Below are 16,942 nucleotides of genomic sequence, written 5' to 3'. Positions count from 1 at the left end.
GACACCCAGATTATAGGGTGGACCAAGGCCTGGCCAAAACCTGACCCTTTGCACAGAATAAGCGCAGGAGATCCGGGGCCAGGTCAGACAGGTGGCAGCTGTTCAGTGGTAGGAGGAGGAGAGCAGCGGTGTGCTGGCTGCACGCTCCGCTTCTGGAGCTCAGGGTCCCACTACAAGTTTGTACCTCATGGGACTCTGTACAGCCCATGCAGTTCAAAGCAGCAGCTGAGCCAGGCAGCTGAGGAGGAGGACAACAACAGCACGAGGCACCACCACATTCTCCTCCTCCTGCCGTTGGTCAGTTTGGGAGGGGGTAAAGGGTAAGGACGAGACTGAGGGGTGGGGGCAGGAGGAGACACTGGTGGGGGGCCAGAGGGAGGGAGCAGAGCTTGGTTGGCTTAGGGGCCCCCCTCAATCAAAGAGGCATTTGGCTTCCTCTGGTATGAATACAACAGGCACAGCTGAAGGGAGACCTCAGAGGAAGAGTCTGCAGTGCCCTGAGACACCCAAAGTATGAATACAGCACAAACAGCTGAAGCGTCCTCAGGGATAGTTTTATAAATGTAAAGAAAACAACCAGTATCCCATAGAAGATGTTGACAGATAAGGACCATTTGGCCCACCCACTCTGCCTGGTTGCCTCTGCCTATGTTAATGGTCCATCTTAGATGTTTTAGCCAATTTTCATACTGAATTGAACACACAAAATTCAGGGATTTTTCCTACTTCTGTTTTCTAGCACAAACAGGGACAGCCTATCTGGGAAGCTTGCACAGAAATTAAAAACCACAACAGACACCAGATGGAAGGTTTGGGAGGGGTTAGGAGAGATAGGTTTGAATTCAGCTGCTTGAGAACATTTATGTTAAAATATCTGAGCAGGGTGTCAGAAGAGATGTGCATAACCTTCATTAGGAGTTGGACCTGGAGAAACAAAAAGACTCAGTACATCACCAGGAGACATGTGGACAACTAACTGCGGATGCAGAACTATGGAAAGTACTCTTGACCTTTTCTAATTAAGTCATAACTCTAGCCAAATAAGTCCTGATGCTGGACTGACTGTTAGCAAAATGTCCCTGCCATCCAATCAGACTTGAAATTGACTCTAGCCAATTAAAGCCTAACAATAAACTTCTGACACTGCAGGGTGCCCTCTTGGTCAGCAGAACCCCATCATGGTATGACAACACATCGGCCATATCCATTCAGGTATAGTTAAGGCCTGGACCCAGGATGCCAATCAAACAGATGTCTATGAATTTGCTAACCGATGAGAGATGTCTGGCACCAGACATCAGCCACTCATGAGCCAAATACCCACGATGATGGGCTAGGCCCCGCCCACAATGATCACATACATAACTACGAGCACAGGAGCTCCAGGAAGGAAGATTGCAACAGGGAATACTGAAAACACAAGATGTTGCAGTGAGGGTCCTGATACCAAGACATGCTCTGCTAAGAATTCAATTGGCAGCTTGACTTGAGATAGTATAAATTCTAGATGGGGGTTACAATTTTCTGTTGAGGGATAGCTATCCAGCCTCACAGAGTGGCAGTGAAGGCGGTGAGCTTGGTTAATACATTTTGGGAAAATTCTTATTTTGTCTCCTGGTTAGCGTGTGTAGTTTTGTATTTTATTTAAAATATTTATATTCCGCTAGTTTGACAATGTCATTCTGAGTGGATTACATACAAATACAATTCATTACAATATAACATAAAATAAACAGAACAGCTAAAACAACAACAAGAGAGCCTGGAAGGTGGTACCTTGAGGAGAGGTTCACTAAGGGTCAGCTGATTACATATTGGGTACTCTGAGGTGCAGAGATTATTCTACACAGGGTTGGCCCATTTGTATACTACTCTCCTTTAGCTAAGGATATCTATGAATTAGCTATCATGCTTCCTAGGGCCAGATCTAGGGCAAATGACATCCCCCTCCCCAACTGTGTAAGTGTGTGTATTAGAGAGAGAGAGAGCGAGCCTGTGTGTGACTGAAAACCAATGCATGACATACAGGCTCTCAGACACACACAAACTTACACAGTTGGAGGGGGCACCATTTGAATATAGCCAGTTAGATATAATAGTTATCTGACCTTGTATGGCAGGATAACTTCTTATATCTGCTTAAGTAGTGCTATAAATAGTATAAAATATAGAAGTACAAGGCCTGTGGCCCATTTCTTTCTCTTTCCTCTTAAAATCCCTATATGGACCTGTGGGCCCTGCACCCCCACCCCCAATTATGAAAAATATGTTGCTGGGTACATACGGTAGGTGCTCCCCCTTCCCTGGTTATTTAAATAAATATTATACACTACTGCTGCTGCCGTTGTACCCTCCCATCCCCTTACAGTGTTAAGGGGCCACGCTGCACCCCCCTCTCCCCGCCACTCTGGACTCTCACCCCATCTCCTCAAACCCTAAAAATCTCTGCCGGGAATGAAGTCCGAAGGTGATCCAGTGAAGTGATCCAGTGAAGCTTCTGCCAACCAAGTGCACTGGAAGCACAAGCTACACAGACACACACACGGGGGCAGTTATGGACCAGGCTATCTGAGCAACGCTGGGCACTTTTCCCTAGTACGTATAGATAGCCCCTGGGCTGAAATGACCCCATAGGGCCCCAGGAACCACACTTCAAACAGTTTTGGTTGTCGGAGTGTCCAGAATACCTATGACAGGTGTGGGGGGTGGGGAAATTACTCTTCTAGGCCCTGCGTGTTCCTTAGTTCTCAATCAAGTATTGCAAAAAGCACTAATAGTCGCACTGGAAACTGATGCAAGTTATCTTTTATAAATTTGTGACCTTAGGCTTTTAGTAAAGTAACTTAGATGTTAGAGTAAATCCCAAGTGATAATTTCGTTCCTTCTCATGCCAATCATTGAGGTAGTTTGTAAGCTTCCTTCCAATAGCTGCTGGTTAGGAATTTAACCCAATTTACTGGTGTTAGGTTCATTTCCCTTTGCCATACCTTTCCTGTAGTTTATTCCTGGTTCTCCTCCCTTTAATGTGAACCTGCATGGTACCTTTAGGCTCTTTCCTTCCCTTGATGGTCTCATTGAGATGGTAGTGCCACTGGTCTTCTCTTTCCTTCACATTCTCCTCCTTCCTGGGAATTAACATAAACTCATTCCTCTGAGGACACTGATGGCCCTAGGGTTCTCCCTCTGTAAGAGACACCGCTGCCTCAAGAGGTTACAAAAAGCTGAGCCAGTGGGTCTTAGGGAAATTCAGATAAAGCAAAACAACTTCTTAAGGAAACAAAAGGGGGAAATCAAAACAAGCAAAAGGTGGGAAAAACTCTCCTCTCACAAAAGAAAAGTTTCCAAACAACCATGGCCAAAGCTAGGGAAAGGCACCCTGTCTTGTTCACTTAACCCAGGTCTCAATCCCAGACACCCCTTCTCTAGCAAAAAAAAACTAGCAGGAAGCAGCAAAAGGAGGATCAACTCAAAAAATGCACAACCTAAGATGCTGGCAGAGATTTACACAGACTAGAAGTTCACCATCTTAGGCTCCCATGGGGTGGGGTAAGTGCTACAACTCTCAATATCTATGCTATACTGTTACCCTGAAAACATGAACTAATTCTTTTAGTATATAAATACACATAAAGACATCAAAGTTGAATAATTAAGAGTATGGGGGTAATTTTCAAAACTAGACATTTTGGTGCAAAGTTTTGAGGGTACCTCCAGGTTGCAGCATTACAGGGATTAGGGCAAATTATCCTCATTAGGCAGAATTACTCTTTTGTTTCCCAATAATTAACAGCTGGACTTTAAAAGAACTTTTCAAAGTCTTTCACTTTCCATTAATGACTCACTGATGACACTAACGAGTCAGCATTTCACTGACTTTACAGGGAAATACCAATCAGCAGGGTTGCCCCCCACCTAGAGCATCACCACAGGAATACCAAGCCTGCTGCATGTTGCATTCAGGTCCCCCAAAGCACAAAGACCTTTTTACATTTTTCTAAATTAGAGGTTAATGAATTCAGCCTCTTTGGCTTGAAGTTCCCAGCAGCCCTGAAGTGAAAGACAGTTCTGGGTATCTCAAGTGCATGTTGTGCAAACCCCCAGTTATGGGAGAGGCCAGATAAAGAGCACCCCCACACAACTAAAGGGTCTCCCAGGGAGGATAGGAGAGACTGAAACAAAAAATAACACACACATATATTACTACTAGTGCAAGTAACATAAGCAAAAGCAGTGCATGCAGATTTATGTACACACTTAAGGCCAAATTTATCAAGGCTTTTCTCCCATTTTGTATCTATGGGAAAAACCCTTAGTTAATCAGGTCTATTGGAACAAGAAGCACATGGCATTATAGTAAAATAATTTATTAGCATTGGGAAATTAAGGAAGTTAGCTTTCTGTATGCTATGAAAAACCACAAACCTCAACTTCTCTCTCATTATTCCAGATCAAGCACATTATGAATGCGTTTCTGAAGTTCCCATCTAAATTCTGGCCAGAATATTAGCAGAAATTATCAGTTTAACCTCATGTGATTGTTGAATACTTTAGACAAACTTCTCTGCAGTCCAGATGATGGATGAAGCTTGGGAGGATCCACAGTTGATTCCAGCAACCCAGTGAGTCCACAATCATCTTGTCTCATGGAGAAGCCCACAAACTCTCATCATATTGAACTAAAGTAGACCCTCTCTATTCTGAATAGACTCATGATAAATCTGAAAATAAATTTTCTTAATACTAAATGGATGTAAGGGCTGCACTAATATTGTTCAGTTAACTTGAAAATAAACAAACCAAAGTTTATTTAAACAAAAAAATCACTATTTGCTACAAAACAACAACCAACTATTTTTCTTAGTACTACTGGATAACTTATTTTCTTCAGGATAATTAACTACCAGAAAACTTCTATCTACCAGTAATTGCCTTTCCTTTATTAGCAGCCAGCAAGAAGCTGCACTTAAAGTTCTCACTTTATGACTACATCCCTGTATATGTCTCTCTTTCTCTCTGAACAAAAGCAACCACCTCTTATACTTAATTAAAAAAGGTTCATTAGTATTCAATCCCTTGTTTTTTATTGGCTACTAACAATGAATAAGTAATGTATCACTTACCTAAGTGCTAATGTGAAGATATACAATTTGTCCCTTCAAATATAACCAGTATTTCAAAGGCTGAATGAGAAAAGTTAATTCTATTATCCCCCCTTTCCAGTAATGTCCACTTAGTATCAGTGTAGTCTAGCAAATACAACAACCCTGGCTTCCAGCCTAAAGGGCATTGAAAGGAAGGTAATAACCATCAGCCAGTGTTAATGGCTCTTCTGTTGGCTTTCAAAAGGAACATTTATTGTCCTAAGATAGGCATTTCCTCAATTCAAAAGAAAGTGGGTAGAGGCTATCTCCTTTGTAATTTAATTTATCCTAGCTAGACAGAGAAAACAATTTGATAAGCCAAAAATTTACAATTGTATCTTTTGGTTTTGTGACTACAATAATTTGCCAGCTATTGGACTGTGTGGTAGTCTTCACTTCTTTTCTAAGGCAGCCACTGGCTCCATCTGGAAAATTTTCCATATTGAGAAATGTTGAGACTGCACTTGCTAGTCCAGACCTTTGCCCGCCTTTCCCTTCTCATCAGGAGTCATCCGCTAACCTTAACTAGCTGTTCTCCTAGTGTCCCTTTAAGTTCACAACTGTTTGCTAAAAAGTACTCCGTGCACTACCATAGATTGCTCTTCTGACCTTTTAGCTATACTGCTGGCTCCAAGAAGATAATTACCTGCAGTTTATCCCAGCAGTTTTCATGGAAAGGCAGGCAGTCAATTGCACAGATGATTTCTGGGCTTCATGAGGATTATCATATAGCTCTAGATCTGTTAAGAAAGAGTGAGTCAGTTTTAGTTTTCCATTCATTGCATGCTGGTACTTGTAGTTCTTGTGTCTTATGCATGGAAAACCAGGACCGGCTCAGTTCACCCACCTCTCTTGCCCCAATAAGATTTATATGATAAGTTTCATAGCATGTCATTGCACCTATGGCCTTCTTGTTCTAATTTTGAGAAATTGGATTCATAGGTCTATAGAAGTATTGGGGCAAAACCAGGAATAGTTCATATTGTTTCTTATGACTTGGAGCCCTCAGGTAGCCCTGTTATATCGGGGTGGAGGAGGGGATAGTTATGCAGGGCACCTGGTATATTAAGTTCAGTAGTGTCATTGGATTTCTCATATAAATAAGACTGTCCTTTCCTTATTAGGAAGTCAACAGTACTATGATTAGCAGATTGTGATTCACTTGTGAATGAGCATAGCAAGTGTGAGGACAGAGCCATTCAGGGAGCTCTACAAGAAAAATCCTTAAAAATACCCTGTCCCTTCCAAATTCCCACTCACACAGATTTCAGAAACAGCACAATTGTGGGCTGGACTGGTGGCCCAGCGGATCACTGTGCACTACCATGAAGAGACCCCAGTGTGATTCCTGCTTCTGAGGCCGGCCAGGGCTGGGATTACTGCAGAAGTGGCACTCAAATCTCTGAAAGTGAATCTCAACCATCCTGCTTCAGTGGTACCTACTTACTGACCTCGAAGTGTGCTCGTCCCAGGTTTCAAAGGGAGTCCCCGGTTCGTTGCTGCGATGAGTAGACTGGGACATGGGGCAGGGGGAGTACAACAAAAAAACCCCAAACAAACCCAGAGGCTGACAATGGAGCCCCAGGAAAGCAAGGGTTGCCTGAGCTGAGAGCCCAAAACTGAGCAGTTGAAAGTTGTCTTGCTATAAAAACCACTTAAAAACCAGACTAATTTCTTTCTGTCAGGTATGTCATCTTATCGAGAACAAGAGGATGGAATAGAATGGCCCTAAGGATCCAGGCCTGGTTTTATCCCCACTACCTGTATGAAGATCCAGTCATGTTTTTCTTAGGAAAATCAGAAAAGCTTCCTGTATGTAATAAATAAAACCAGGTGTGGATAAGGCTCCTCTTTTGACACGTTGCAACAATATGATCACTTTAAGGTGGGGTTCCCAAACCTGTCCAGGGACTCCACAGCCGGCTAGGTTTTTTGGATACCATAGTAAAATATTCCCGAGATATGTCCGCATACGGTTAGGACTGAGGTGCATTGGCAGAGCTGGTCGTGGGGTTCTCAGCCCTAAAACAGCAGAGGATGCTGCTGTGCAGATACTGGTGCATTGTCAGAGCTGTGTGTAGGATAATCTCGCAAGAAATCTACTTACGAATGTCCAATTCTACCTTGTACAAGCAGAAAGAAATTCCCTCCCAAGGACTGATTTATCTCAGGTTCTACCCCATAAGCACACACTGAGAATGAGTCCTTGACTAATCAGACCAATAAACTTTGAAATGAGAAAGCCTTGTTCTCCACCATTATTATTGTCACCTTGAATAAGACGAGAAACCGCTGAGGCATAATAGGAGATAGGTGAGGAGACGGCTGCTGTGCTTAACTGAATCAATTTATTCCCTTCACGATTAAGTTTATGCTCTCCATACAGACAGAAAATGAGTTTCCAGTGATAACGGATCCGCTCGGTGGTTCTTTTCTCAAAGCCCCTGGCGTGATCGCCTCTTCCCTCTCACCCTGCCAGAATTTATTATAGTGGCTCCGTCCCCAGTGCCTCAGCCCAACTTGCTGTCCCCATGGCTGTCCTGTTCTGCTTTGTCCTATGGTGCCGCCCGCAATAGAAGCGATTACAATGAAAAGAGGGTTCTGAAAAATAAAGCCAGGCGTTATCTTACAGTAATTGGCTGGTGCAAATTACAATATAAGAATGGTAAGAACACAGAAGTGTTACAGTGTACATTTAAAAGCACTTTCTCACTGGGCTTTTTTTTTTATTATTGTTTCACAAAATTATAGTTCTGGCTCCTTATTGTATCGAGGGGGATTTAAAAACAATGGGATCTCGAGGATGACATTAAAAACCACATGGCCAGGCACAACCTGTCCCACAATGATGATACCCAGGGCAGGCCAGCAAAAGATGACATCATAAAGCATGGAACACTGGCTAACCAATTAGACGGCTGGATCGAAGAAGCAGCAGGTGCCTTTCTGCCCTGCAGACGAGGTGAGGCTCAAGCATCCCCGCTCCAGCAGATTCACAGCATCCACCGTAGTCGGAGAAGTCCCATCCGGATAAAGCTTGTGTGGACTGCTTTGATCCCCTTTTAAACTCCCCCGGCTGCTCACACTGGAACAGTTTTTTCTGGACTGATGGCATCGGCCGTTCCTACGGTTCTTGGTGGTGGTAGGGTAATTGTCCGAGCTGGTGCCGAAGAGAGGTCACCGACCCGGTGCGGGAGTCTGCAGCACAAGGGCTGAGACGAGGCTTAAAGACCCTTCACAAGCGCAGCCCCCGAAGCGACTGAAGGCGGCTAACAGCAGAGCCGGCGTGCCGTTTTTAGCTGGGTTAAAAAACGAGGCACTCCTGACCCGAGATGGGGGGAGAAAAGCGTGCGCGAAGAATGGCCTTTTCAGCCGCCTGCATGCTGTCCTGCCCCGATCCGCCGGCTACATAAAGAGCGGGAAAAAACCCCAAAACAGCTGGAAAAGGGCCTGCACCTGCTTTTAATAGCACAAGCGATTCAAAAACCGCCCCCAATCAATCAATAAACACTAGGAAAGAGGAGGGAGAGGGAGAGCTGCCGTTCAAACCCCTCACAGGTATAAAAAGAATTCTTTCAGTACAAAAAGGGGTCATGGTTTGAGGCTGGAAGGTCTATCTCCCTCCCCAACCCTTAGCCAGCCTTACTTCCAAGCCAGCCATGCACACTGGCTACTTCTTGCCACCTAGACAGCCACCTCCACCTCTCACAGCCACTGGGTCAAGCCCTTACCCACACCTCACCCCTCAAACCTGCTGGCTACTGCCTCCCCTGGAAAACTGATGCATTCCAGAGCCATTTGGCTCTCAGTGAGTTTAAGCCGCACATGGGGCCCAAACTCCTGCATGGTCCTCAGTCGTGCAATCTCAACAGAACAGCTGTGGCAGGTCAAACTCGCTGAGAGTCGCGGTGTGCCGGAAGGGTGTTCTGGGGGTGGCAGCAGCAGCAGCAGCCGTGGCAAGGGAAGGAAGGAAGGACGTCAGGGGCATGGGCTCCGTATGCAAGCACCTGGCTGGCAGGCGCAAGGAGCAGCCTTCGCATAGTGACAGCCAAACAGAGTGCAGGAAAGACTGGGATGAGCCAAGAGGGTTCCTGAGCAGCGGGGAAGTGAGCAGTAAAGCTGGAGATCAGAGCAGGGCGTGCAGAACTGCAAAGAAGGGGGTATGGGATGACTGGCTGGGCCTTGGGGTCTTTATGTGTCATCGTGTCGGTACCAAAAATGATCGTAACCAGACGGGTCGCAATCCATTGTGCAGTAATGATGTAATAACAAGATATCTGAGCAGATAGGCCTGAGCTGGACCCCCGCCCTCTTCCCCGATCCAAAGTGAGAGACAGAACTGAGGGGGGACAGCCCATACATACACACACTACACACACACAACAGGAAAGTGGGGGACAGAACAGGGACACACAGGCATCACCTGAAGGGAAACAGACAGACACACTTGCTCACACATTGTGCAAAGGGGTTCATTTCCGCACTGCTTAATAATGTTAGCTGTAAAACTCCCCAGTCTTTGCTATAATTAAATTTACCATTAATCTCAGCTATGCCGTTCTAGCCACTCTAACCAAATTGCCAAATCTATAATTAATTTACAAGGACACTCAGAGTGCTTTAAACACTCTTGGAGAGTGAATTCTTTTACAACAGAGCACAGCCTGAGGCATCACATCAGCCTCTTGCTCAGAATACCCTCCATGTCCTCGCGGATTTGCCTTCCAGGATTTCCAGCGGTTCTGCCGTTGGTCTCAAAGCTTTGGGGGCAAGCAACAATGGCAGAGCCTTGCCTAAGATGAGCCTGTATCCTCCTAGAAAGGCATCGTCATCCGGGCACCAGAGCTTTTCCGCTCGCACCAGCGCCCAATCGCTGTGCCCTAGGCTTGGGACGGTCGCGCTTGTCGCACCGGCAGGAGGAGTTGTCAGCCTGGCGGAGGCAGAGTGATTTACGCAGGCCAAAGTCCCACTTGGAAGCCGGACGGCATGACTTTGGACGTCCTTTTTTAAAGCTGTAGGGGTGTCTGCTGTGCTGTCGCATCCGCTGAATGAAAGCCGAGGCGTTTCAAGCGTGATAACCTTCACCGGCAAACACCAGAAATGTTTCAGATGTTGTGAATTTGGAGTGATGCCAGGTATGTGCTTGGATGGAGGCGTTTCTCCAGAAAGGGAAATAGAGTAGGGGCAGCTGCACCTGACAAGTATACAAGGCTTGGTGCACATGGAGGGCTGTGAGGGAGGGGTGCATTTTGCGCAGGAAGTGAGCACAAGTTTTTGGTCAGTGGTATCTGGAGGTCAGCAGGTGACCAGTAGAAGTCTTTGGCGGCATCCCTCTCATCTGCTTCCTCTCTGGCCTCTGCTGGTTGTGCACCGATTTGGTACCGTTTCTTTCTAGCATTGTCCGTCCCATGCTCGGCTGGGTACCTCCGGCACCTCCCTCTCCATGAACTCTCTCCCTCAGGCCTCAGATGGCCGACGATTGCTTGATGCTGTGGAAGCTGACCCGGGTAGGGGAGGTGGGGATGGACATCGCCCGAGCTACCCGGGCGCGGATGGAGTGCTTATCCTGCCACCGGTGCCACCGCTTCCTCACCGCAGAGCGCACCTGAGAGGAGAGAGGAGAGCAGGGACAGATTACTGACAAGTTCTTTCTCTCCCCTATCCACCACCCCACTGACAGAAAAAACTAACAGTTAAATCTCTTGTCTGGCTGACTCTTACAGCGATTTCTGCTGGATCTGTGAGAGGGTGCAGTGAGGGTGTGAAGGAGCGGAAGGGACAGGGGAATCTTAACATCTTCACCCTTCCCAGCTGAAGTTGGGGCTGGAAATGGAATGCAACTTTCGGGAGCTCTGCAGCACTCCCTGTCTCAGGAGCTGAAGCCAGAGTGGAAATGGAGCCCAGGGCTGCTAACCTGTGCAACACTCCCAGCCTGTTGAGCAGGCACCAGAGCTGGGAATGGAAGAGGAATCTCACAAGCAGAGCGCTGTTCTCTCATATCCTTCACTGTACATTACGCCACTGCCAATGAGTGGGTTTTGCTCATATTACAAACAGCATTATCACCTCAACCTCTGAGATCTGAGCACATCCCTGCACGGTGGGGTTTGGAGGTGACTCAAGGACAGAGACACAGAATACAGTAGTGGCTTTCTGGGCGAGGGGAAGGTGCATTTCAAAATCGGTAGCTCACTAAAAAAGGTGCAAGTGGTGTGCAGGAAAACAAGGAGTAAGGATACAGTGCAGTCAGGATGCAGGAGAGACCCTCTCCTGCTTAAATTCCAGGGTGTGAGAGAGTTTATAGACAACTCCCTCAGTCTACCTTAAAAGACCAGGCACAGCTATCCCGCCCGGTCCCCCTTAAGGCTGAATCCAGGCGGGAAATCCTAGGTGAAGGGAGGAGCCCTTAACACTTGAGGACCTGAGAGGGAGAGGGAGGTGGGGGCTGAAGTTCCAGTCTATGGGCAGACCACTTATCTGTAAGGCTGGTAAATGGGTTTGAAGGGGAGCTGCACTAGTTCCAGCCTGGTTATTGTGAACTAAAAGCTTAAGTTACTGTGAACTGTGCCCAGCTCAACTAAAAGCTTTTTGACCTGAAGTTAAGGTGAACAGCACTGTATAATTCGACCAGAAGCTAAGTAGCACTGCCTCTTTGTTTTGTCTGTGTTTTCCCTGCTGTAAATAAGCTACGATGTAGCACAGCCAGAGACTATTGGTGTTTTTCTCTGGCTGTAAGCCGGCTACCAACTGCTCATGCTACCACATACGATGGTGGCAGTGGGACCACTTGCCTAAAGCGACAAGTACAGCCAAGGACTCACAGCTGCAGCAAGAGTGCAGAAGATTAAAAAAACAAACCTTTTTGCAGTGCGCCCCCCCCACCCACCCCAGCTCCAACCCAGCTTGTGCAGAAACCAAGGGAGCTTATCCCTGCCTGGTTAGTTAGGAGGAAGTAAGGGCTGGAGAGGCCAGCAAAACATTTTTTGTATTTTTCCGTTCTCCTAGCCCCGAAGAAAGATGTAAAAAATGAAGCAGGTAATCCAAGTTCTTGCCACTGGCCAGCAGCAGCTACAGAATGCCCTGCAAGACATGGTATAAAAGCAGATGAGACAAGGAGCTCCACGAAGAACAGACAACCTTACAAGGCTCTGGCAGGCAGGCAGGCGCCTCCAGAGGGAAGTCACCACGCTGCAAGGCAAAGCCAGACTGAAGCTGAAGTCCTTTTATAGGGCTGCAGACCAGCGACTCCCTGGAAGGAGTTTGGCAGGCCCACACCTAGCTGGCCCTATAACTACAGAAAAGTGCTGCGGGCCGGCCCCTAGGGAAGGGCGTGGCTCAAACCAGGAAGTCCATGCAAACACAAGCAGCCTCAGGCAGGCCCCACGGACATCGAGGCCTCCTAGGCCCTGGAGCAAATCCTTGACAGTTCGCAGGCGAGGCCCTGGCTTGGAGCGGCCTCCAGGAAGAGGTAAGGAGCCTCCCGTAGCCCAGATACAGGAGGGTTCATAACAGCTCGCTGGGCTGTTCCAGTTCATGGTACTCTCATTTGGCCTTCGTGGCACCCCTGCAATGTTCCAATGATTGGTGGACTGTCTGCTACACCCACATCAAGGGTGCACAGGCGCCTACCTAGATGACATTGTGATTTTCACCATGGCTGGAAAATCCATCTGACCCAACTTCAGGCCGTGCTGACCAGTCTGAAGAAAGCAGGCCTAACAGTTAACCCCAAGAAGTGCTTTCTAGGTGGGGAAGAGGACCAGTATCTTGGCTGCACCCTGGAGAAGGGGAAGGTCCATCCACAGACTTGGAAGGTTGAGGCGATCACCCGGGTGCCATTCCTTCAAATGAAGGCCAAAGTGAGAGCCTTCTTAGGCCTTACAGGATACTGTAGAAGATTCGGCCCTAACTATTCTGAGAAGGCGGAGCTTCTCACAAGGCTACTGGTAAAGAAAGCCCCAGAGAAGATTGAATGGTCATTGTAGTGTGTGAAGCTGGTGAAGGGGATGGAGCAATGAGACTCATAGTGTGTGTAGTTGGCAGTGGTGGTGGTGGTGGGGGGAAGATGAGTGAGACTCATTGTACTGTAACGTTGGAGAAGGGGGTAGAACGATGAGACTCATGTGTGAAGTGGGCAGTGATGGGGGTGGAGGATGAGTGCAGTGTACGAGTCAGGGATAGGATGAATGAGTGAGTGTGGAAGAAGAAGGTATTCAGTAAGCAGCTTTGATTGGAGAAGGGTTTGATGGAATGAAATTTTGGATAATAAAAATCTTCAAAAACACTGGAAAAATCTCCAAATCAAAAACAAAGACTTCAGCAGAGCTTCCTCTCAGAATCACCGCCACAGAAAGGAGAACTCTGAGTCCACATCTTTATGAACTGAGGAGTCTGACAGCAAGACGAGAAGCCATCCTTTCATGAGTTGGATTACCATGGTGCTCAGAAGAGCTCTTCCTCCAGGTGTTCTTGCTATCCCAAAAGAAGCCTCAGAGCAAATAAATACAGTCTCCTGGTTGTGGCTTCCGACAATGCTGTCTCCTCACAGTCTGCGGGAGGAAATGATTTATGGTCTGGGCCATGGACAGAGGCCTTGTGGTGTCGGCGAGACAAGCATGTTCAGAATGGGATGTCGCTGCTTCGGGGTAGACACCTGCCTGCACTATGCATTTTTCATGCTCACCGGTGTATTAATCTTCTGCTGCTGCTGCTCTGGTTCTCAGAGCTGATTAACAGGCTGAAGGCGAGGATCATTAAGAAGGGAGAGAAAAGGAGGAAAGTGATGGACAGGAAGGAAAAGGATGGAAGGAGGAAGGTTCTGGATACACATCACAGGCCCTGCCATAGCTCTGTACTCTCTTATCCTAATAAGAGTACCTCAATGACAGAAACACAGAGTACAGTGTAATAAAGAGTGCTCAGAACTTACCTCACTGTTCAAGAAGCAATAGAAAACGGACACAAAAAAGCCCTGAAAAAGGGGGGGAAAACAGTTTTAATAGCCGAAGAACACCTGCATTTTTTGTCTTTTCAAAAAGTGTCATCTCAAAAACCTCATTTTATTTATTTTTTTTTAATATTTGACCACTGTAAACAGGCTTTTCATTAACCTCACTTACACATATTACAGCCTGGCTTATAATATTGCTTCAGTGTATTCATGGAGTTTAATCCTCCTGTCACTTCAATGTATTCTGGGGCTCCTAGTCATGCCTGACCATTACTGCAATGCATTCTGGGGCTTCTAGTTACTCCCGACCATCACCCCAATGCACTCTGGTCTCCCAGTCACTCCCGACCATCATCCCAATGCACTCTGGGCTCCCAGTCACTCCCGACCATCACCCCAATGCACTCTGGGCTCCCAGTCACTCCCGACCATCACCCCAATGCACTCTGGGCTCCCAGTCACTCCCGACCACCACCCCAATGCACTCTGGGCTCCTAGTCACTACTCATAAGAACATAAGAACATAAGAAAATGCCATACTGGGTCAAACCAAGGGTCCATCAAGCCCAGCATCCTGTTTTCCAACAGTGACCAATCCAGGCCATAAGAACCTGGCAAGTACCCAAAAACTAAGTCTATTCCATGTAACCATTGCTAATGGCAGTGGCTATTCTCTAAGTGAACTTAATAGCAGGTAATGGACTTCTCCTCCAAGAACTTATCCAATCCTTTTTTAAACACAGCTATACTCACCATCACCTAATATATTTTGAGGCTCCTAGTCACTCCTGACCATCACCCCAATGCATTCTGGGGCTCCTGGTCACTCTCAACCACCACTCCAATGCATTCTGGGGCTCCTGGTCACTCTCAACCACCACTCCAATGTATTCTGGGGCTCCTAGTCACTCCTGACCATCACCCCAATGCACTCTGACTCCTAGTCACTCCTGACCATTACCGCAATGCATTCTGGGGCTTCTAGTTACTCCCGACCATCACCCCAATGCACTCTGGGCTCCTAGTCACTCCTGACCATAGTCCCAATGCATTCTGGGCTCATGGACACGCCTGCAGTGTAGCCTTTCTGTGCAAGATAAAGAGGCATGGGCGTGCTCTTACATAGTTGACCAGCTTCTCGGATGGCATGCGATTCATCATACCTGGAAGGACTGCAGAAAGGAGTTAAAGTAGATGAAGACAATCCGAGAGATCTCATCTTCTCCGGGGGTGACGAAGAACAGCATGTAGGTGATCCCCAGAAGAGGCAGCAGCACCAGGGTGGCCTTTACAGCTTTTCTGGGGGAGAAGGGGAGCAAAAGCCCGCTCATTACTTGTTAACAAGTATCTCTGCATTAAACTTGGATCTAAAGTCGCCTTCCTCTTAAAAGTCACTGCTGAAACTTGAGGACTTTGACTTTGACCTTGAGGACTTTGAGCCACTCACAGGCCATGGACAGCCTGTGAGTGGCTGTCCATGGCCTTCAAGGGGCTCATGGACCTTTGCAGGTTAAGGTCTCCCGTCAGCGGGCCCAGAGGAGGCCTCCCAGGCTGAGGGACACAAGTCTGTGACTTCCTGTGGAGCCGGACGCTGGCGAGTCCTCAGGCTGGGCAGCAGGCAGCCCCCAAGGTTTCCCTCCCTTGGAGAGGAATAGAGTGAGAAGTGACAGGACAATGGCAGCTAAATCCTGGTAAGGGCCCAGGATCTTCAGGCTGCGCACTTACAGTTCTCTAACAGAGGTGTGCATTCGTTTTGAAGCGATATGAAAAAAACATAATGCAACATTATTTCATTATGTGTCGTTTCAAAACAAAATGACACGAAAAACCTAATGAAATCTGCTGGGTTTTCCTTTTTGTTTTGAAATGCAGCCCCTCCCCTCCGCCAGTACCACTGCAATAATACAATGAACACCCACCCCTCACCCAGGTCTTCCTCACCCCCCCATCCTCCCTATCTAACCCCATCCATGGGGTTGTAAAAGTAGAAATACAGCAGGAGCGATCTCCTAGTAGCCCCTGCCCCACGGAGTCTTGTTTTAAAAATGGCGCCGGCCTCAGGGACCCTGTGGGGTAGGAGCCACTGGGGATTGCTCCTGCCCCATTCCTACTTCCACGACCTTATGCATGTGGCAAGACGAATATGGGGAGGGTCAACTTTGTTATTGTGGCGAAGCTGGGAGGAGGAGAGTTTCGCTGAGTGGGAGGGGGGAGGGGGAACTGGCCCCTCCCCCTTTCCCCCTAGTTCTTCATTTCAATTAAAACATTTGAAATAAACATCACATTAAAAACAAAATATAAAAATAACAGAAAGGAAACCAGGAATTGAAACACGATGACAATTATTCTGTGCACATCCCTAGCGCCTAAGCATGGAGAGTAGACGTTCTATAGTGAAGTCATGAAAGGGAAGGTTTTAAGCAAGAAAAGCATTACTGTTCCTGTGAGGGAAGCTCCTGCCCTTCTGGATTTAGGCAGCGCCACTGACCATATCTCACAGCAGACTGGAAAAGCATGGGGGCGGGTAAGGGTAACGAAACATCATGGTCCCTTGGCCCATTACCATGCAGAAGGTCGCCAGTTCAGTGCCCAAGTTGGGTCTTCTGATCCCATGGTATTGGGAGGGGGAGAAACCTAGTGGCTGGACTTTGGACACCCATCCCACACACACACACGATTGCAAGCTTCCAAAGGGAACCCTGGTTTCCGAGCACTATCTAATGACAATACTAAGTATATTGGAGATGGGGGAAGGGGGTTCTGATTGAGCTGAAGGCCCAAAAGAGCAGGAAGAAACTGCAAGGTCAAAAAAGAAAAGCAGAATGGGTTGGGATAGACTGAGCAGAATGAA

General features: G+C 47.2%; 1 protein-coding gene across 1 annotated transcript in view; it reads right to left on the bottom strand.

Moving 5' to 3' along the window:
* LOC115073633 (corticotropin-releasing factor receptor 1-like) overlaps positions 1 to 16,942 on the bottom strand; it is a 246,210-nt gene that overhangs the window by 69,382 nt on the left and 159,886 nt on the right. The window contains 3 exon segments of the mRNA XM_029572234.1: positions 5,788 to 10,746; positions 14,071 to 14,112; positions 15,255 to 15,390. Of these exon segments, the coding sequence (XP_029428094.1) occupies positions 10,606 to 10,746; positions 14,071 to 14,112; positions 15,255 to 15,390 (319 nt within the window). The 3' untranslated portion in view covers positions 5,788 to 10,605.

Source organism: Rhinatrema bivittatum, chromosome 12, assembly GCF_901001135.1.
Source record: "Rhinatrema bivittatum chromosome 12, aRhiBiv1.1, whole genome shotgun sequence".
Taxonomy (NCBI): domain Eukaryota; kingdom Metazoa; phylum Chordata; class Amphibia; order Gymnophiona; family Rhinatrematidae; genus Rhinatrema; species Rhinatrema bivittatum.
The sequence above is the reverse complement of the archived record's forward strand: the minus strand, read 5'-3'. Positions and strand labels throughout refer to the sequence as shown.